The sequence below is a fragment of the Octodon degus genome, unplaced genomic scaffold (assembly GCF_000260255.1).
Source record: "Octodon degus isolate 3935 unplaced genomic scaffold, OctDeg1.0 scaffold00144, whole genome shotgun sequence".
Lineage (NCBI taxonomy): Eukaryota > Metazoa > Chordata > Mammalia > Rodentia > Octodontidae > Octodon > Octodon degus.
The window spans coordinates 2597623-2619901 of record NW_004524720.1 but is presented as its reverse complement, the minus strand read 5'-3'; the positions used below and the strand labels follow the sequence as shown (position 1 = coordinate 2619901).

General features: G+C 44.6%; 1 protein-coding gene across 11 annotated transcripts in view; it reads right to left on the bottom strand.

Annotated features, from left to right (window-relative positions):
* Positions 1–2280: 2280 nt before the first annotated feature.
* Pard3 (par-3 family cell polarity regulator) overlaps positions 2281–22279 on the bottom strand; it is a 543836-nt gene continuing 523837 nt past the window's right edge. For 7 of the 11 annotated variants that reach the window (XM_004641833.2, XM_004641842.2, XM_023701948.1 and 4 more), the window contains 3 exons: positions 21145–21265; positions 11472–11599; positions 3155–3599 (listed from right to left, as the gene is read on the bottom strand). In XM_004641833.2, the coding sequence (XP_004641890.1) occupies positions 3206–3599; positions 11472–11599; positions 21145–21265 (643 nt within the window). In that variant the 3' untranslated portion in view covers positions 3155–3205. Of the gene's footprint in view, positions 3600–11471; positions 11600–21144; positions 21266–22279 lie in introns of all 11 variants that reach the window. The other 4 variants (XM_023701951.1, XM_023701947.1, XM_023701952.1 and 1 more) reach the window with 1 other exon arrangement.

The following is a 22279-nucleotide window of genomic DNA, read 5'->3' as shown; positions in this document are numbered from 1 at the left end:
CACCCAGCAGCTCAGATCAGTCAGGCCACCCCACCTTGGACTGAAATCTCTTTAACCAGGAGCCAAAATGAACCTCTCTTTACTTCATCATTTTGTGCCAGATATTTCATTATAGTGAGATACAGCTAATGATTGTATTTTTACCAACTACATTTATAAGTATTTGTGACTATGGTCTTAATGGACGGAGAGTGTTAATAACAGCACGGTGCGGCCATTTTCTGCAAGGGGCAGTAGAGTCATCCCTCTTCCATCCTATGAGCGAGAGCTCCCTTCTACCCTCTTTGTGGAATGGGCCTTCTCCCTGGTTGCCTTGGCTCTTCTCGGGACACTTCCCCCACACCTCCTGGATGACTCTCAAGTCCTGTGAAGTGCTGGGCCCAGGTGTGGGTTCATGCAGACGGGCGTGACCGAGAGTACCTCTTAGACTTAATGCTGACGCAGGTCTGTCCATCCTCCTCCTCCTGGTGTGGCCCAGTTTGTCAACTTTAATCCACAAATGCCTTTGTGATTTAGGTGCCCACACCATGCAGTGGTGCCTTTCCTGCTCTGCTTCTTGCTGTCAGCTGAGATGAATAACCTGTGTGTTTTGGCATTGGCACTGGGGTTCCTGGTCCGAGAGAAAATTAACAAATCTGTCTATCTTCCCTTCCTCCTGACACCTGGCATGCAGGGTAGAACGGAAAATGTGACAGTTCCTCAGCTTGCCACGCACCTCTAGTTACAGATCTCGAGGTGACATAATTTAGATTTTGTAACAGGAAGGGGGCTGCTGGGAGAACCACTGGTAGGTGTTAAGCGCTCTACCCACAGGGCTCTTCGCACTGCCCTTGAGAAGCTCTCCATGTGTGCCCTACACATCCCTAGGGATTGTCTGTCCTCCATGTTTTCAAAATACCATACAGCCTTTTTTTTTTTTTAATGTAGTACAGGGTCTACAGGGTCTCACTACATAGATCAGACTCCTAGTGATCCTGTTTTTCAGCCTCCCAAGCACTGGGATTACAGGAGCATGCCACCACGCCCAGTCTCAATCACCATCTCAGTGCACTCTGGGGGCAGGGCGGCATGGCACACCGGGGATCAAAGTGCAGCCCCTGCCTCTGCCTAAGCAGGCACTTTAATGCACTGAGCTATCTGGCCAGCCCTCACCATACAGACATTGATGAGTGTCTGTTGAAAAGAAATAGCAAAATCTTATTGCATGATTTGGAAAATAAGAGCCAGTTTAGTATTGGAAATAGACTAAAATTTGGACTTTACTGCCAGCTCACAATACATGAGGCTGGGACTCCAGGAAACAGCTGGCTTCTCCAATGACCCAAAGGCAGCACGAGAGATACCATGCTGATTTCCGTCCCATCTCTGTTCACAGAGATCTGGAGCACTGGCTCCTTTAGCTCTGCCTTATGCACTACTCCGCATACAGGGGCTCCTGTCTCCCCACATACTCAAGCAAGAAATCCATCACCCATTTCTGTGTTGGCATACAAGGAGAGATGCAGAAACTTTCTACTTGGACTAAATATATTTTTTTAAATAAAATTCCACCTGCTAAAATACTTACAATCATGCTGCCCAGCAAGGAGAGATTCTACAAAAAAAAATTGAGACATGACAATGACCAGGAGGAAATATGCCTTTTATTAAAAGTCTCATATATACAAGGAAAACTGTTTCCCACAGCTCTGAAGACTGTGAGAAAGAGCCGCTATCATCCAAGATCGCCCCCCCCCACTTTGGTGACACCATTTAATAACATCAATGCACATTATTAACAAATAGGACCAGTACACAGAAATGCAAAGGAGACGCAGGTACATGTGGACACTTCACATATTTTCTAAAAAAAGTGGACACAAAAATACAATGTGCCAGTAAAAAAAAAAAAAGGCATATCAATACAATACATATCTTTTTTCTTAATACATGGTACTCTGAGCTTTCATCTCAAGCTTTTGTTTCACATCAGGATTCACAGGCACTTTAGCAACCCGGCCATGGTGTACAATACAAGACATTCAGAGCAACAGATGGAAAGGGGGGCGACCAGGGGCCTCGCAACCCACACGTGCACTCAAATACTGACCCCACGGCGAGCTTTTGTCACCACTGCTTTGGGACACCAAAATGTTCTCTGTGTGATGTGGAATGGCTTTTCCCTTCTTTGTTTTTTTGTTTCATGGCAGAATTATTTAGCGACCCTGTATCGCCAGGCAGGGATACAGTGTGCGTGGATGTGCTAGACACATGGCAATTTCAACCAATGTCAATTCTTCCGTTCTTACAGTGCAAACATGGCTGATGCATATGCTTTTCCTTCTCCGCCCTGCTTGCCACAACAAAAAAGAATTCAAATAATGCTTGGAGTGCACCGGCCCACAGCTCCACCTGGGAGCGTTCATTCCTTTCTCAGCTCCTTTTTTACCTCAGGTGCCCACAGGGCCTGAGGCAGGCCCAGTCCCCACCCAGGTCACCCCTGTGTCCCCATTCCCCGTGCAGATCGCTGTTGCCCCAACACACGTTGGGAAAGTGACCAAACAAGTGTATTTATAAAAACAGACTTGAATCATCACTGCATTGGGAAAGGTATAAGGCAGTTACAAAAGGACCGCACTAACCAAACAGCGCTGGCATATGGCTTAGTGTCTGTAAGAGAAGGACGGAGCATTCCTTTTTCAAGGAGCTGAGAAAGAAAACAGAAAATCATACTGGCTACAAATAAAGGACTGTGCTGGGAAGTCCTAGAAAGCCCCAGTTCTGGAGCATGTTGTCCACTTTTACCCACCCGAGACTGAGCTATTGCTCTGAGCTGAGAGACAGCAGGTGGAAAAGAGGGATCAATGACATTTCAGCTTCAGGTGAGCCCATCACCTCAGGTACAGTAGGCTGCAGGAACAAAGCCATGGCCATTCTACGCCGGGGCCAGGACCCCAGAGCTCCAGAGAGATGCAGGGTGGACAAACGCCTCAGAGGGATGATTGTCAGGGTGGAGATCCTTCCATGAACTAGACACTTGAGATGCAGTGGCAAAGACATTAAGGCCTTCTACTTCTTTGCCCACATTTCATAAAGGCACTGATACCAACAACAGAAATATTCCATAGTACCATCGAGGTTATTTAAAAAAAAAAAATCTCCCAAAATACAAGTCTTCATAGGAAAGCGTCCTTTATTGCATGATGTGAAATGGCCCTGTTCGCACTCAGGAGTAGAAGGGCCGCCCTTTCTCAGGAGTCTGGAGTCTGTTCAGCCTGGCGACCTGAGAGGGGGATGGGGGCACATCCTGCCGGAAGGGCCCCTTGGGCGGGGGACAGCTGGGGTCCTGCACTTTTTTGTATGAGTCATAGGTGCTGGGGCCCTCGGGTGAGGGCTGCTTCTTCATCTGCTGCTCTTTCCGCCGCTGCTCCTGGCGCAGGAGCTCCTGGGTCTCCAGCATGACCCTGGCATTGAAGCCATGCCCACCCAGGTAGCCGTTTCTGGAGCCCTGGTAGCTGGAGTACCGGGGGTTCTCCTTGGCACTCTGGAAGCCCTCGCCAGCGGGATAATTCTGTTCCCAGGAGTCCTGGGACACCGAGCTGGCATTCTTCCTGCTCTGCCTGGAAAGCAAAGGCCAAAGGTCAGTGTGAAGGCTGGGAGGAGGGCAGGGGATGAGACGGAAGATGCAATCTCATGCGTGGGCAAGCAGGGCCACATTCCAGTCACGCCCTCGATACCACGCCAGAGAATTCCATAGCTGTCCTCAGCAAGCTCACTGTTGTGGGCAATCCCTCAGACACTGGCTGAGTGGGACAGAGAAGCAGGTGCACCAGCCACTTAGAAATGGGGCCCTGCTCCTCCTGCGTCTGGCTCGGTACTGTCTGTCATGCTGAGGGTAACAATCTCTCCTGCAATTCAGATGCACTGGCCAGCACAGAAGCCTCAGAGATTTGGCAACATCTTCTGCAGCAGTAATTGCTGCTTGCTTTAGAATGTTACAATTCAATTTTAAACAAGCAAAACAAATATTTTACACAGCTGCCACCGTAATGCCAGAAACAATAGCTAATATGAAGTACATGTAATGGATTGCAATGTGAGTTTGGCTATGAAAGATTTACATCTAGACTCCTTTGGGATTAAAAATGCAATAGGCAGGCTCTTCCAGCAAGTGGTCATCACAGAGCATCTGCTCACCAGGAACAGACAACCTGGGGTCAGGGGTGCGCAGTTGGCTGTCACCAAAGGCCAGGATGACCTGTTCAATTCACTCACTGCCATCCGGGGATAGGGACATAAATTAGAGTCATCTAGAAATTTCAAATTCTTATCACTTCTGCAATAAAACTGCACATGATTTTCAAGAAACATTATTGTTTTGAAACATCTTTAATTTACTACCAAGTCTCTAGATGCTTTTGTGAATTTACAATAAGATAGGCTGTGATAAAGTAAAACAATTTTGTGCAAGGAAGGAAGACATGCCCTAATTTTTCTGCCTTGAAAATGGAAGAGGTAGAACAGACAATTGAGTAATAAAGCAAAATATATTGCCCCATTTATCAATAAGAAAATCATTTGCCAACAGTCTGCATTGCTCAGTGTTCAGCCTTCCACATCAGTATGTACAACACAGCTCAATGTTCAAAAGGATTCCTGGCTATGAGAGGAAATCCAGGTCCGGGAAGCCACTGAGACTCCCGCAGGAATGGAGCAGGGTGTATTTCTAACATTCTGAAATGCCGGCCACATGGCTTGAGATGAGATACAATCTGCCCATTTTCTGTATGGTCTCAAATGTTATCAGTCAGGTTTTCAAAATGGAAATGAGGGCTGGTGAGATAGCTGAGCAACTAATCACTGAGCTTAGGCAAGCGCAGGGGCCGGGGCTCCATCCCCAGTACCACACGCCACACCAGCCCCACCGCCGGGCATGCTGAGCTGGCCACTGATACCAGGCGTGTTACCAAATACATTTAAAAAAGAGAAGGAACATGAACTCTATACCCAGCACCATTTTTGGATCTAACAATGATCAACTGACCAGACAACAGAGTATTTATCCCACTCTCTTTTAGTTAGGAGTCAGACCGTTTGTATCTTCAGCCTGAGCAAGAATACTCAGATTTGATGGGATAGTTTATTTGCCTAAAGCACTGATTATCTCCACTTAAAAAGGCATAAATTAATCTGCTCAGGGACATGAATGATGGAAAGTGTCAGCACGAGACTAGGGATTTGACCTTAATCATGAAACTTTAATTAAAACAACGAACTTGTTACTGATATCACAGAATCAAGGGGGAGATTCCTTTATGAGTTAGTTATCAATTTAAAAATAATGAGAAATTAGCTGCAGGAACTTCACCTCTTTCTTATCCTTAGTCTACCGAGATCCACAAGCCCTCTTCCTCCTAAATCCGTGAGGCCCACACTGTCATGTTATGGTGGTTGTGCATTGTGAGTTGAATTCTAGATCGTCTGAGAAGACAGAGTCTATATTTAAGATTTTAAATTTTTTTATATTTTTAAAAAATAATTTTATTGAGAAATAGCAATGAGAGTTTCAAAACTGATTGCTAGCACAGTTTCAATAATTAATACATTGCATACTGAATATTTTTAAAAAAGATTTATTGATTGATTGATTTGGTACAGGGTCTTGCTATGCATCTCAGACTTGTAGCAATCCTCCTATCTCAGCCTCCTCATGGCTGAGATTATAGGCCACCACACCCAGTTTTAGTGGCCAGCATGGCATGGGGCCATTACAGCATGTGGTACGGGGGATCAAACCCGGGTTCTTGAGCTTACCAGGCAGGCACTTAGACCACCAAGCTATCTCCCCAGCCCAGAGTCTATATTTAAATACACCAAGAATTATTAGGGATGGAAATATGGTGATGTAGGAGAAAGAATTTCTGGTAGTTAAAATTTTCTTCCAATTAATTTGAAGTTGAAGTATTTCTCGTAGTCATTAATTTCCTTCAATTAATTCAGTATACAGAGAAGGAAGCACGCTGCCTCAAGGTTTGACATTAGGACTGACGCAAACACGCAGACCCAGATGTGCAAACACTCCACACCTCCTGGTGAGGACGCTACTGGTATCAACAAGTTCTTGATTAAGGAAAAGATGAGAGAGAAGCCAGTTGTAGTGACCAAGAAGAGAAAGCAGACAAGAAGAATTCCCTACAGTAGAAACCCAGTCAGCAAGACCTAGGGGTGAGGGGCTCAGGAGCAGAAAGACACAGACTCAGCTCTGAAATCACCTCCTGCCAGCTGGGTGACCCTGGGAAGTTCCACATGCTGTAAAATGAATATGGTATCTGACCGTCTGGAGTTGTGAAGAAAAACCAATGGAATGTAATATATAAAATGCACAGAAAAGTCCCCAGAACACTTTAACCTACTGATGAACAGATGCTGGGGGAGCAGTTTCAAGATGATAGTTTTGCTATTGGGGGTTGGGATGGGGGACATCTTTTTTTGCCAAAGAAGTACGCTAAGGAAAACGCAAACTTTCTCTTCCTTGGTCTGCAGTGTTGGATGGAGATCATGGAGCTGAAGTGGGCACAGAGAGTAACGTGGTGCAATGAAGGGAGCAACAAACACTACTGTGGAGATGAGAAAAGGCTCGTCCTTGGAGCACTTCCTCTTCTTAATTTCCCAGGGTACCTCAGTCAAAGGCCACAAAGCACTGCTCTGCTTCCCGTGGATTTCTCCACCACACACTGAGCTTGCTTGGTGCTGCAGCAAGCCCGCCAGAGAGTTCTCAGCACACACGCCCAGGCGTGGAAATCAACCCATCTGATGATTACACCTCCCTTTCTGCAGGCCTTTAACAGAAGATTCAAGACCTAAGTGCAGGATTCTGGTCCTGAAGTGGGGCTCAGAGAAGCGGGGAGACGAAGGGTGAAGGCTGACAGGTGAATGGAGACGCAACCTAAGGTGTAGTGGGGAGACCAGGCCAGGGACAGAGACCCAGCAAGAGGGGTGCAGCAAAGCAGGAAGCTCAAGGGCAGACACACAGGCAGGGCAGAGAAAAAGGAGGAAATGAAACTGCGAAGAAACAGGTTGCTGAGGATCTGACGTCTTTCTAAGAGTAACTACAGCTCTGCTGTTTCAGAGCTGCCTTTGGATACTGGGGAAAGGAACTCATTTAGGAATGAAATGGAAAACATCCATCTCTGATGCAGAGTGAGTGTGGGGCCACTCGGGTCCTCTTTGCCTCCCAAACTCATGGGAGGTACTTTCACCTGGTTAGTGTTTCTTGTTGATATTTCAAAATGGGACTCACATTCTGCCCATGGATTTCCTTAATTATGGTTCCAATTTACAAACTTGCCTGGCTTACACACAGCCCTCTAATTCAAACCACCTTATCTAATGCAACTGATACTAAGCCTTGACCATTTGTTTTATTTTATGCTCCACTTTGTAAATGAATGTGTGTACGCACATGCACGTGCATGCGTGTGAAATCTTTTTGGTTTCAAATGTCATCCTGACTTGTTTAGTCAAAACCCAGCTAATTGTCAACATCTGAAAAGCACAGGTCATGTGTCTCTGAGGAACATGCCTGGAACTTGGAACTGGCTGTGGCTTCCTAGGGTGCTGCGAGGCCCCGCAGCCTGGTTGAGCTCCTCCCTTTCCTTGGACCATGTAGGCAAAACCTGCTGTAAGCAGTGCCGGCTACTATGGAGGAACGAAGCCCAGCAGGGCCTGGGGTCTCCGTCCCTCATGTCCCTGCAGTGAGGACACAGATGTGCACTGCAAAGTTACTCTCCGAAAGAAGAGAGGAATGTGATTAGGGAGGCGGCTGGCCTCTCCTGCCAACACTCACCTAACTTCATTCTGGGAGGTCTGCTTTTCTCTTATCTAAATGGATTTAAATAACTAAAAATATGGAGCTACAATTATCCAGAGGGAAAGTTTTTTTTTGCTGTTGTTTTGTTTTGTTTTTTTTTGGGGGGGACCTAAAAAATGGCAGCAGGACTAGCAGCAGCAGCAGCTCCTGCTTGTCAATGTGGACAGTGCTACTGGTGCTTCAGAGGAGACAGAGGGAGTAGGGAGAGGGGAGAGAGGGGTGTCCAGGAGAAAACAGGCACTGTAGGGTGTTAGCAGGGAAGAGGGGCACTGTTGGGTAGCTGGATGACACCCACTAAGGGGACATTTCAACATAGCTAATGAAGAGGGTTTGAATGTTCTGAACAAAAAGAACTCATGTGTCTGAGGTAACAGATATTACAATTACTTCGATCAGATCATTATACTTATATCCACGTATTACATGTCACCTTGCTTCTAAGATTTAGCTATGACAAATTTTGCTGCTATAAACATGGGTGCACATATATCACTGTGGTATGATGTTTTTTGTATTTCTCGGAAAATATGCAGGAGGGGAATAGCTGGGTTGAATGGGAACTCAAAACCTAGTTTTTGGGGCATCTCCACACTGATTTCCATAGTGGCTGTACCAGTCTCCACTTACACCAACAGTGGAGAAGGGTTGTTTTCTCCCCACAGCCTCTCCAGCATTTGTTATTGGTTGACTTGTTGATGCTAGCTATTCTTTCTGGGGTGAAAAAGCTAAATCTTGGAAACAAACCAAATACCCACCAACTGAGGAATAGATAAAAAAGATGTGGTATTTTTATTCAATGGAGTATTACTTAGTTATAAAAACTTAGTTATAAAAACTAAGTAATAGATGTTTTTATAGATATATGGATACAACTAGAGACCATACTCATAAATGAAATAAATCAGATCCACGTGTGTAACATCATATTGTCTCCCTGGTGTAAACACCAGAAAGAGTAAATAAAATCTGAAAGGTACAATAGATACTGTGAAATGAAAAGAAATTGTTCAGAGGGAAGGAACAAATAGGATGAGGAAAAGGAAAACATAAAGGAAGGGAAAATATATAAGTATGTGCACCTGACAGCTTGGATAACTGTACCGCTGATTTCTACTGGTCTATTGACAGGAACAGCTAATGCTTAACTTTTTTTATTTCCCAGCTTTTTAATTTTTTGACCAATTCTGCATGCATATATTTGGTAATTTAGACAATTAATCTGCAGACAACAACAGGCAATATAACAACCATTGTTGAATTCCTATCATTTTTTAGTGAAATTCTATTATCATTTCTAACTTTTTTAAATTATCTTTTGTTCTATTAAAATTTTTTAAATTAAAAAAGTAAATGTCACTTTGTACCTTTTTAAACTTTTATGTACGTATCTGGTACAGGATCTCACTACGCTGCTCTCACCTGTAGTGATCCTCCTGTCTCAGCTGCCCCAGCACTGAGATTACAGGTGTGCGCCACCATAGCATGCCCAGGTTTCTAGGACAATATGGCATTTGATACCAGGGATTAAACCTGGGTCCTTGCACTTGCCAGGCAGGCACTTAGACTGCCAAACTATCTCCCCAGCTCAACCTTTTTAAAGTATTACAATTACCTTTCAAAGAACAGGTGGAGAATGGGGAAGAGATGGGGCTGAAGGGCTCAGTTTGCACTATACAAGCTGCCTGGGAAGAGACTGAAGCTGGGGAATCCTGCCTGGCTCTTCCTCTCTGCAGGACAGGGGCCTTGGACCTGGCTGCCTGCCTGCCAGGCTTGCTCCGCCACCATCCCTCCCCAGCCTTCTGCATTTCCCTGCATTTCTCATTAAATAATCTTAACACAGGGAAATATATAAATCCAAGAACTTTCTGATAAGACCAGAAGGGGGCCCCCGTGACTCCATTTACAGGAGCCATGCACAGTTGTGGCCACCCCGTGGTCGGGGAGTCCAGGCCACCCAAGGCTGTCGATCATGGTCACCTTTCTGAGGGGACCCAAGCCAGGCAGGCTGGGCATTTAGCATTTGAGCCACATGGGCTGAGTCACACAGTGGCTTCCTTCCAAACTCTCCGAGGTTGGTGGTGGTGAGCCTATGCCATGTGTGCAGCCCTCCCTGTCGGCAGGCAAGCCACGCTGCCCCCGCAGACAAGCATTCAGATTTAACTGCAGTGCTTGCACTTGGCGATTTAAAAAGTGAGTACTGGGTTGCCGCTTTGGGGCCTGATGAACCAAGACAGTTCACCATCACTGGTCCAAGGTTAGCAGAGCATCAAGGAGAACTTGATACCTGAAAAACACCTGAATTGGGAGCAAAAGCCCTTAGTAGCAGGGAGCCTTCTAAAAGAATGAATTAGGGCATGGGCAGCTGTGGGTTTGAGTTCTGGCTCAAGGACTTACAGGGTGACCTCGAGGGAAGGTACTTCACTTCTCTGATCTGTTTCCTTTCTAAACAGTGTGACAGCTCAGGACTTGTTCAGAACTAACCTTCAATGACTCCCATCTAGCGTGGGCTACAGAACTGCTAATGGGCAGTCCTGCTATTCAAAGGCCCAAGAGACAATCTTATGAATTAAAAATGAACAACCAAATGAACGCATTGTCACACTGGATGGCAGTCATCCTGGTGAACACTTTCATTCACATCCGTGTTCTGCTTTTTCAGCTGCCCCCTGCCAGTGTGATGTCCTCATGGTTGTCATAGTGATGATCTAGCGCGTGAAGGGATTCACCTTTGTAAGAAACCGAATCAGGATCACTTTTCCATGGGTTGCTCAAGTACAGACAGGCATCTACCTCCCCAGAAACCCTTTCCTTCAAATGCAAGAGTCTACTTGACATCAGTATGGCAAATGGATCTTCTGACACTGAAAATGTCATTGTCACCTGGTTTTGAAATAGGACAAACAGCATCTGGAAAAATTCTGACTATAGGAGTGATTTGTTGGGAGCAGTCTGTAAAGGTAAATGTTTTCCCACATTTGCTTTTCACTATAAGTTGCCTGAAAGAAACACCTGGGTGGGAGGATGGCTGCTGGCTCAGCGCTCTGGAGCCCAGGCTATTGAGAGGCTTCCCGCCTTCTGACCAAGCACACCTGAACAGAGGCACCGCCCCTGGGATGCCCACCAGACAAGCCTGTTGTGCCTGGTCATCAGGAAATGCACCGACACACTGGGACCCTCTGATGTCCCACACGAGCCACCATATGAACGGTGGGACAGCGACAGTGTGGTTTACCATTGCTGATTCCACAAAAGTATCTCTCCTTTCACAGCGCTAGATGAACAAAGCATCATCCATCCTCGTCACCCCAGGGGCAGGACAAAAGAACAGTCTTCTCCTAGTTTCTCAGATGAACAAAGCTTTTCCCACAGCCACACAGAAACCAGAGTGCATACCAGAAGACAGATCTGACCCCACCCTGGTGTTCACAGGGTGTCACTGCACATTGGGTAAGAGAGTGGTGGGGCAGAGATGCTGGCTGGCATCCTGGGATGTGTCTGTCTTCCTGTACAGGAGATGTGCCCTCCGCCAGCTAAGTAGCCTCTGTCACTGTCGGATGCAAGCTGGAGAAGCGGCACCCACTGGGAAGGAATGGCTCCCAGGCCTGGGGCGGGGGTCACCTACCGAGGCAGGGAGCTGTACTGGCGCTGGGCCTGCTGGAAGCTCTCGCGCTCCTCTTGCCGCTGCCTCTGGACCTGCACCTCCACGGACACCGAGTGCCTGCCACTCTGTGCTGCCGGTCGGGAGCCAGGCTGTGGGAGAGAAGTGCAGCTTGTTAGTGTGGCAGCGCTTTGCGACACGTCACTGCTCAGCTCGGTCCGAGTGACCCACATACCAGGCACAGTACCCAGAGCCTCCCCAGGCCCTGCAAGTGCTCCCCCATCCAGATACCTACTCAGCTCATTTGGTACTCTTACAAGTTGATTTAGAAGTGTTTTGCAAGTTCTGTGCAATCTGCTCCTCCCCCCAGCAGTCAAATTTCTCAGAGAAAAAGAGGCCTATCAGTGTTCTTCTGAGCCACAGATACGCTGCACATTGTGATTGGGCTTTGGTATGCAGTTTAAACTGGAGAAGTCAAGCTTGCAATCTTAGTGAGGTTTGGGAAATATGGACATGAAACAGAAGTTTATATCCTTCATATAGACAGCAGATACAAGGATAGTCCGCAGGAACTATCAGAAGCAGGTAATGCCAACACACACACGAATGCATCATTTGCTACAGTACTAAGCAACAGTGAAAACTCCAAGGTCCACTCTTGAAAGTTGTCTGCTGGTGAATCTCTGGGGTGGGCAGTCAGACACAGTAAAGCAATATAATACTGCTGATACTGCAGATTCCTCTTCCATTGCAAGACACTTAAATTTTGAAATTTAATTAAGGTTAGATTAAAGTGGACAACATCAGCCAGCAGCAGGCCTCCTCCAGTGTAGGGATGGTGGCAAGATGGGAAACAGAAATTCCAAAATAAAGAATCCAAAGATGAACAGCTATTTGCACTGGTGATCAGGGGCCTGGGAGAACCGTTCCCTAGGACTTGTCCCCTAGTGGGAATTGTCCCCTGGTCATCAGGAAATAGTATCTTACCCAGGTTGATCACAGCCGCGACAGAACTTTTAAATCCTTCTGGCCACTTTAGCCAGGGAGGTCACTGGGGGTTGGGACAGCCCACCAGAGCTTAGTTTTTGAACATGCATAGCACAGGGATCCTGCGGTGCTTCCCCTCCCAGCCTCAGGTCAGCTTACCTACCAAACGGGGCCTTTTGAAATGTTTCTGCTCAACACACATAATGATGCCTCTAAGGTCACATAACACAGCAATGGTGTCACTGCACTGGTGGCAGCTGTTCCTCAGACATCTTTTTTGACACTTGGTAACCTGTGTCTCCCCTTTGTGTCAAAGAACATGGTGCAACATGCCTATGCTACGTGAAGAAAGTCTCCTAATACCATGTCATCAATTTTCCTTTAGGGCTCACAGACAGCGGCAAACTATGCTGCACATATTATCTTCTCGAGTCTCTGAGTTCATCTGGAGAGGGGGTGGATAACACAGGCCCTTGCTACCTAAAGAATGGAGGCGAGGCTGGCTTTTGTCTGCATAGAAATCCACAGACCCATTGTTCTCTTTCTGCCAGACTGGCACTCTTACTTGTTAAGCCTGAGTGGGGCAATAGCCAGGACAAGAATTTCCAAGCATATGGCCATGGTCCATGAGCATATTAAAAATATCCCGATACAAAAATAATGTGTGAAGAGATTAAGCTTTACAATACCCCAGTCTCCCTAGTACATGTTTATAGCCATACTCATTGGGACAAATGTGTGTTTGGAGGCCCACTCCGCAGCACTGTTCAAATAACACATCCATGGTGCCTTGAGGAAGAAAAACGTTTCTCTGAATGAGTTTCTGCTGGTACAAACAAAGCATCGAGCAATTGCTCATCAACTCCATAAAAGAGGATGGACATTTCTCCCATTAATGGGAGATGAGGCTGGCTAAACAGGCCGCCGACCTGCTGTCCAGCTTGTGAGGAGCCACTTGGAAGCCCGAGAGAAGCCACTGAGCAGAGGGACCACAAAGCAAAGACACGCGACACGATTTCCATCTGTCCTCTGCACAAACTGCACTTTCCTCTCCTCTCCCCTCAGCAGCAGCTAGCTCCAGGGGTCAAGTGGTCTTCAAGGATCTGGGGTTCTGCAGCAGGGCTTAGTAACTAGCTTTTTCAACTTGTGCTGTTTGGTGGCACACTGCTGAGGAGATGTGAGAAGAAAATGCAAGGTCGTGTGGAAATTTCAGGTATATTTTTAAGCTGTTTCTCCTAACAACCTGAAAATCTGATTCTGACAGAGGAAGAAAAAAAAGCTGAAGAGTTTTTTTTCATTTGTTTCTCAGCTTCAGTTTTCTGACACCACTCTGCGCAAAGTCTATCAGTTATAGGCAATCAATTTGCGTCTTGATGAGCTCCAGGAATAAAACTACTGGGCTACAGGGCTGTAAACTTAACGAAGAGAGTTTGATATCCACAAACTGACATGTTTCATACTCACATGCTTGCTAAGATGAAATGCAAACATCAGCCTCCCCATTAAGTTTTGCTCTGTCTCTCTCTTCAGAGCATGAAAATGGCAGGTTAGTAGGCAGCATCACTTTTACTGTTGAGAAGAAATTCTAACTGACTATATATTTTAAAGAAAATCATACCCGTGACCAGTCCATAATTTTTAGCCAGTTTTACATTTGAGCTGAATAGAACTAACCTCTCTCATTAATGATTTTAATAAAGACTACATAACTATGTAAATTATGAGGCCAGTTTTATAATCAACAATCCTACCTAAAGTTTCCACTTCCATGACAGAAGCAGAATCATGTATCGAAGTTCAAAATCACAAAAATAGAGGAGAAAGCTTGAAACTTCCTGAAGAAATGCATAGATTTCAAAGAAAGGCCGTGTGGGCCCCGCCCCCAGACACAATGAGAATGCGGCTGAGACTGGCACGGGGGCCGCACGCCTGTAATCCCAGTACTTGGGAGGCTGTAAACAGTCGGGTCACTACACGTTCGATCTATGCAGTGAGACCCTGTAGAGCCAATAGACCGTGTCCTAAATACACACACACACACACACACACACACACACACACACACACAAACAAACAAAAAAAAACAAAACAACAACAACAAAAAACCCAAAACAAAACAATTCAAAGAAAGGACTCGGGGAACAAGTCACAAGCACAAGGGGAAACACCAAGGCGGCACACCTGGCTGATGCCAGGGTTCCCGGCCACTGAGGAGAAGCTCCATTTTAACAGGAATTTACAAATAACTGGGCCTTGTGTGATGAAACTGGATATAAGAAATGGCCTTTTAAGTAAAAAACAGCCAACAATGCCAAGGCCAGAGTAACAGTAGAGGCAGTAAGATAGAAATAAACACATGATTACTACAGAGTACAGTGGGATCTCTTTGTAGCCTACGCTTAAAAGCACAAGTAAAAAATACACACATTTCTTTTGAAAATGAACTACAAAATACTTGACTTTGTCATCCTTATAAAAAGACATTAAGTAAAAGTTGAGGAAGCTATACATTTTCATTTCTCTCAATTAAAATCATTCTTTGTTTCTTTCCCAGAATAGAAAGAAAATACAAATAAAATTATTGCAGTTAGTGGGCTAATGAGTATAAATACACATAGTATAAAGTTACAGTAGTATATAAAACTAGGAAATAACGTAAGGATTCTAATTATCTTACTTTAAAAGTACGTTGTCATAATAAAATCATTATTGATTTTATTAACATTCACATAAAATATCCAACAACTTAAAAGCACACAATCATTTTTCTTCTTATAGATAAGATAGGTTATAAGCCTGAGTACGTGCACGCACGCACGCACACACACACACACACACACACATCTAAGTTGTCTTATAAATGATTTTGTGATTCTTAAATTAAGAATCACAAAAAAGAGTTCAAATTTTCACATCTTTTCAGGAACATTCACAGAAAGCAAAATGCAAACAGGTTTTGGGCTTTAGATGAAACCTAATGCTGAAGATAACGGCAATGACATTACTGATAAAAACATATGCTACTTTAAGATTTACAATTTTTTTTTTTTTTTTTAATGATACAGGGTCTTACTACTCAGCTCAGACTCATAGTGATCCTCATGTCTCAGCCTCCCCAGCGCTGGGATTATAGGTGTGCGCCACCATGCCCAGTTCTGGGGCCGTCACAGCAGGCGATACGACATATCGAGCTCGGGACCTTGTACTTGCCAAGCACGCGCTTATGCTGCTGAGCTATCTCCGCAGCCCTATAATCCTCATTTTAGCAATTCAAATGAAACCCTAATACAGAATGTTATATTGATAAAATGGCAATTTAAAACTTTGATATATGGGAGAAATAATTTTTATGCCATTCAATCATATAACTGTCCTGCTGAAAAGTGGGCATTGCGAACACTGTTAATATTGGTATATTGGAGTAGTTCTAATGCCTTCTGGCTCTCCCTTCCTCCTCCCTCCTTTCTCCCTCCTTTTCTTCCTTCTCCTCCCACCCCAACCCAGTCCTGGGGCTGAACCCAGGGCCTCTGCACTGAGCAATGCATCCCAAGCCCTCTTTTCAGTTTTTGAGACAGGGTGGTACCTAGGCTGGCTCAAACTTGCCAACCTCCTGCCTGAGCTTGCCAGACTCCTAAGATTACAAGCATGAGCCACCATGCCTAGCTACACTTATTTTCTATAATCACTTACTTACAACTTTTAATCAAAGCAAAGTTAACTTGCATCTGTCCTGGCCTCTCCAGTCTTCCACCTCATCACATTAACTGTGACCTCTTTAGAGTTCTGAAGGGCTAAAAGCTTCATTTCTACTAAGGATCTCAAGAATGGCTGAAAAAAACACCTGCGCAACTGTTTCCCTCATAAAAAAATATTTATGAATGCGTGATCTGGCCTTAATACAGTCTTATCTTCTTCTTCTCACTTTTCCCACCAGTGCTTGGATTGATTTTATTTTTCCACCTTTAGCAATAGGTGTGCTGAAAGTGCAGGGGTTGGTTGTTCTGGAAAACCAGCCAGATGCAGCGGGAGGTTTGGCCTGAGGGACAAGGAGGCTTGGTCTCAGGGTTGAGAAACAGCCTACTGTGGAAGGGCAGAGGCTGACTGTGTGGGAGGACAGCTCTCTCCAGGTCTGCTTCTGAGGGAGGGGACTTCCACTCCGTTTGAGCTGGGGCTGCACAGTGAGGCTCTCTGAAAAGGGAGAATTTTTTAGTCTAGGGATAGAAACTGTCATGAAGAAATGACAGCAGATGCCTTTCAAGTCTTAAAAAGGATGAAAGAAAAACGCCACAATTTTCTACAATTCCCCAGGCACAGGGGTGGCAATGTGGGGCTGCAGAGTGGCTCACCAATTAGACAGGCAAACCCCTAAAAGGGTAAGAAGGAGATGACAGGAAAATGGAGCACAGGGCAGAATTTGTTCAAAGACAGAGGTCTAGGCATAGCCCATGCTTGGGGTGAGCAGGATATTCACACTGTGGAGTGTCAATTTTCTACCTGAAGGACTAAACTACATTCAGTCACTACTGACCCGGGATGGAAAGGATTTAGCAATACAGCTATTAAAGGCTCCATTATCCCATCTATCAGTCGTCTCAGCCCACAAGTCTCCTTGTGGGTGACACTCAGGTATCTGCAAAGTTTTACCAGCATACTGTACTTACGTGTGCAGCCGGCAATTTAATTCTTTTAAAAGCAACACTAAGTCCTGTCCATATCTGAGCTCAGTGATAATAACCCCCGCCTTACCTATTGTTCCATTATCTTAGGAAAGATTTAAAGCAACTTGCTGCTCCACTTAGGTTGCACCTGGCACTGAGAGAGGAAGAAGCTGATTTTCCTTTTTCTCTTCAACTTGTGAGAGAATTCACTTCAATTAGAGAGCTAAGGAAATTTTCTGGGCCTCTGCTCATCTAAAAACCTTTTGTGCCACAAATCAGCTCCCTCAGGCCCCAAAATTATTCTGAACAAAAGCTCACGAACAGGTGCATCCCATACATGCTCGAGACAGACGAGCTGAAAAGGGCTACTTGGATGACTTCTCTATCTATAGAGTCACTGGCTTGGATCTTTCTCAGACACATCTGCTTGTACTTTGTGTGCGCACATTTCTACCAAGCGGAAGTTCGCCTTGTGCCGCCTGAGCTGTGCACACAGCTTGGGGATGAGTCTGTAGGTCTTTACCACTGAAACAATGACAAACCACCCCAGTGAGTGAGACCATGCTGTCCTTTCCCGGCATAGCGACTGGCAAGGGCGGCCCATGTCCAGGACGAGAGGAGAGACTCCAAGAGTTCCAAAGCTCATTTTGCAAAATGGATTAATAAAACCATAGCCCAAGTGAACAGCTGAGCAACTTTTACTAAAGTATTGATCAAACTAGTAGGAAAATTAATACGGTAAATAAAATTGTGGCTCCCTTAAGCTCCTTTGCTTGATCAGTAGAACAAGAGTCCGCAGCAAGCTCCCAATTGTATGAAAATGAACAAAAAGAGAAAGGTCAAATTCTGACCCATAAATTAGGGAATTATTCCATTTCTTAGGTAATCAGCCTGTCATCAAAATAATTCCCTGCTCATTCACTACAGGAAACAATGATACAGCCATGCTGTCTGTCTAAAGTTGCAATGGCAATTTTAATACATAACAATTTGGCGCCAGACCTGCAGTTATCGCGTTTTCAAGTGTACAAGACTCCCAAACGCATTCCCTAATGTGACTGTTCTTACAAGTAAATAACAGAGAAATGTCAGTTCTTATTTTAAAAGTCTTATAATCTTCATTGTCCTTATTTTAAAAATCCTATAAAAGGCCCTCAAATAGGTTTCCAATTTTTTTTTACTTCGCTCAATGAAACACATCTAGACTTAAGAAGCAGGGAATGCTCATTTAGCATCAAATTTGGAATTCTGGACATAGATGACAACGTAGGCAATCAGAAATAAATTTATCAATCTTAGTTCCCAAGGATATGTTTCTGTATTTCTCAAATCTGTATACTGACTTCAGAGAGGGGGTTCCTTCAAGCTCTTCCTGTCCACCCAAAACTTACCACAACCTCTCTCCTCTCGTGTCTCGGCCCCATGCCTATCCTATTATACTTTTCTGCACTCTACAAGGTGTCCCTCTGCTTTGTAGCAGCAAGACCACAAAGTCTAAGGACATGCTTCCCAGGGCTGCTCTCCGGCACCACACTGGGACACAGTACGTACTCAGTGAGTTTAATGAATTAAGTAATTAAAGAACAAATGTTGTGAAGATGCTAGTTTGAGAACCACATTACCAGGGAAAGCAAAACAGCCCAACACTGCTCCTAATGGTTGGGTGTGGGGAACCTTGCTATAATAAACTTGGTAGGAGTAGATGGAACCAATTATATCAATATGATTAGATCAACATAATTTTGCCCTGTTGCTATGCGGAAATGACTCCATTTACTTGACCAGCTAGAAAAGTAAAGACTTTAGGAAAATAGCATTAATAACAGAAGACAAACTGTAGATTGTCCTAGCCATTAGAACTGCTGAACTTGCTTAATACTGTCCCACAAGCATGCCAAGGATTGATTTTCTGAAGTACTTCTACTCCTGGAAGTTGGTCCTACACGGCCAGTTTTAAGGCCCAACCTTCCTTTAATACACTAAGGTGAACACTTTCACGGGCACAGCTTTTCCTATTTTTTTCCCTTCTTTAATCCTGCAAATGAACCTTCCTCACCTCCAATATAATCATTAAATCTCTTAGATATTAGGACCAAAAATGATCTCAAATACCATTAGACTCTAGAATGGTGCTTTTCAAAGCTGACCATGTCTCCACCTTAGAGAGCACACAGAAGTACAGGTTCCAGGCTCGAGCTGGCGGGTCTGAAGCAGGGCTAGGAATGCGTGTGCACAGCATGTGTCCAGGCAATGCTGGAGATTGGGCTGTGGACTGCACTTTGAGAAGCTCCGGTGCACAGCAATCATCGCTGGGTCCTCAGAGTCACTGGCATCCAATCCAAGGAGCCCTCCTCACATCTGCTTTTCACACTCAGCTTCCCCTTCAGTTCTCATGCTGTCACAGCATGTAGTAACCCACAGTCATCTACTCTGATTTTCTTGGTTTAAAAATAAGAAATCTGAGGCCTGAGGAGCCAGGCCAACTAACTAGTATACCAGCGTTCTGGTCCTGGTCCCATTTTCTACTAGCTTTCACTCCAGCATCGAAAGCTCCTGTTTCTTCTCTGCCTTTAATCTCCACTTCCTTCAACATAACCAACTTCTTGGTCCTTCTTCAGCTGAGCAGTTTATCCCCCTACTCCCTGCCCCAACTGGGTCATCTATTGTGCTTCAAGTCTTTTGTAACACTGTTCTTCTTTTGGCTCCTCTCCTCTCAAAAGTCCCATGGAATTAATTACATTCCAAGCACTCTATCTAAACTGGACTCACTAATCTCTCCTCTGCTCCTATAATGCACACCCATAGGTGACACCCCCTAGATTTCAACCTCATCCAGAACTTCGCTACCTTCAAAGATCCTAGAAGCCAGAAAACTCTTTGATCACAACCTTTTGGGCTTGATAACCCCTAGGCCTTTGACATCTCTTCATCTGCTCCTTATCTAGCAGGACAATCCTTCCGAGCTGTCCTTACCACCTTCCCCAGTCAGGGCAGGCCTCCCATGCCCTCACTGGGCTCTCAGCTGCCTGCTCTGTCTTGCCAGCCTCCAGTGCAGATTGAATTACAAATATGTTTTGATTATCCGCAGTCCCCTAAGCACTGCTAGTTATTGTTGCATTATCGTAATGGCTGGACTTGCTCATATTCAGGGCTAGATTCTCTAACCTTGTTCAGCCCAAAGAGACTCTCTCTCATATTTCCCAAAGAAATCCTTATTCTTAAAAATCCTTATCATTTTAAACTCTCAACCTGCTCCTACACCTCCATTCCACTCCATTCCAACTTGCCTTTATTAAGCGAAGAACTCAAGGTGAAGACACAGGCATCTAGAGCCAATCTAAGTTTTGTTCTTATTCTGTGGCTGTGTGGAGGAGGGAGTGAAACTGAGATGCAAAGGCTGAGAGGGATTTAACAGATAACCTAGGGAATGAGGGGGAAGGAAGAAGCAAAAACTACTAAACCAGGTGTGGTGCAATCCCTGTAATCTTAGCACTGTGGGAAGCCGATGCAGGAAGATCACCAGCTAGAGTTCAGGGCCAGCAATGTAGCATGTAACAAAACTCTGTCTCAAAATAAAAATATTAAAAAGGACTTGGGATGTAGTTTAGTGCAAGAATTCTCTATTCAATCTATAGTATAGCACACTAGCAAAACTCAAGAAGACTATACCCTGACTCTGTGCCTATTAGACATAAACAGATTGTGTTGAGCTTGTCGTGGTTCTGATTCTGAGAAAAATGAATCTATAGAAAAATATTTACTAAACTTAATAAAAATGCACAGTAGAGAACAAGAATACATTTTCTATGTCTTGTCACACAGCTAATTAGACCTATTATGCAATGGACAGATGGTGGAACAAGGCATAAAATGAAATTAGCAATGACGAAACTCAGACGGAAATGAGGGAGAGGTCAATATGTTAAAGGTCAAAGGAATTTGGCTCCATTGCGTCTCATTTCATGAAAGACTGAGGTCATAGCTCAGGGGTCTTTACTGCAGGGAACTTGCATGATGCTTCACTGTGCTGAAGAACCAAATTCAGTGCTTACCCAGGGCTGCTCAAAGCTGTAGGTACGTCTCCGATCTTCAACATCTTCATCCTGCTTCGCTTGTTGAAATTCTTGCCGCAGACGCTGTATCCGGTCGTGGTTGCTGGGAGTCGATCTGTTGCTGAAAGAGAGAAGGGGTGACAGTGAACATCCTTCGGAAATTTTATTATCTGTGAAGTACAACTGCTAGGGAAAACGGCAACTTGTTATGAAATGACGCTATTTAAGAGGAGGGGAATTTTTAAGACAGTACCTGGGCATTTAAAATGTTTTCATTTTGTTCTTTGGATTTATGCTTAGTTGAATTACTTCAGATGGATCTCTAAGAGGGTGAACAGTATATATTTGATGTTCTACAATATATATTTGCTGTTGAATAGTATATAGTGCCTGGCTTTGTACACTATTCTTTGAAAGTTGCATTTTTTTCCTGAATCCTTATACAGTGTTGGCAGTGAAGCTGTTTAGAAAAAGACACGACTTTAGTGTTAGGAACACCAGGGTCAGGCCCAGCTCCCTCACCTTAGACTAGGGCACTGCATCCCTCTGAGCCAAAGTTTCTTTAGGTATGAAATAGAGATAATAATGTTGTTCTAAACGTCACAGCTGTGATAGCCAAGTGAGATGACAGCACAGAGCCTAGCCTTCCAGATGCACAGTGTTATTTTCATAATGTCATTATAAAGAGTTCCCTTTTATGAGTCATGCAGAAGTCTATGGACAAAATGCAATGCTCACGGCATAAATGAAAAACATTTAAGTAAGCTCAGGTATTAGCGTTAGCACAAGGTAACCATGTAATTAATGATGATACTTTCTTTTTGCAAAGCATTGAATTTTGTTTTATATTCACAAAGATCTTCTATGATTGGTACAAAAAGTAATATTTCACACCCACACCCACATACACACACACACACACACACACACACACACACATATGGAAAGTGACATTTGAGAAGAGTGGCTTCTCTGAAGTCTCCCAGCAGTCCAGCAGGGAAAGTGGGACTAGAATTCAGACTTGCTGGCTCACAGGACAGTTCTTCCATTACCACACCACGTGTACTGCTTAATAAAATGTATCAGGCTCCAAAGTTTCTCCTTTGTAAAACATGTGCAAATTCCAAAACAGAAC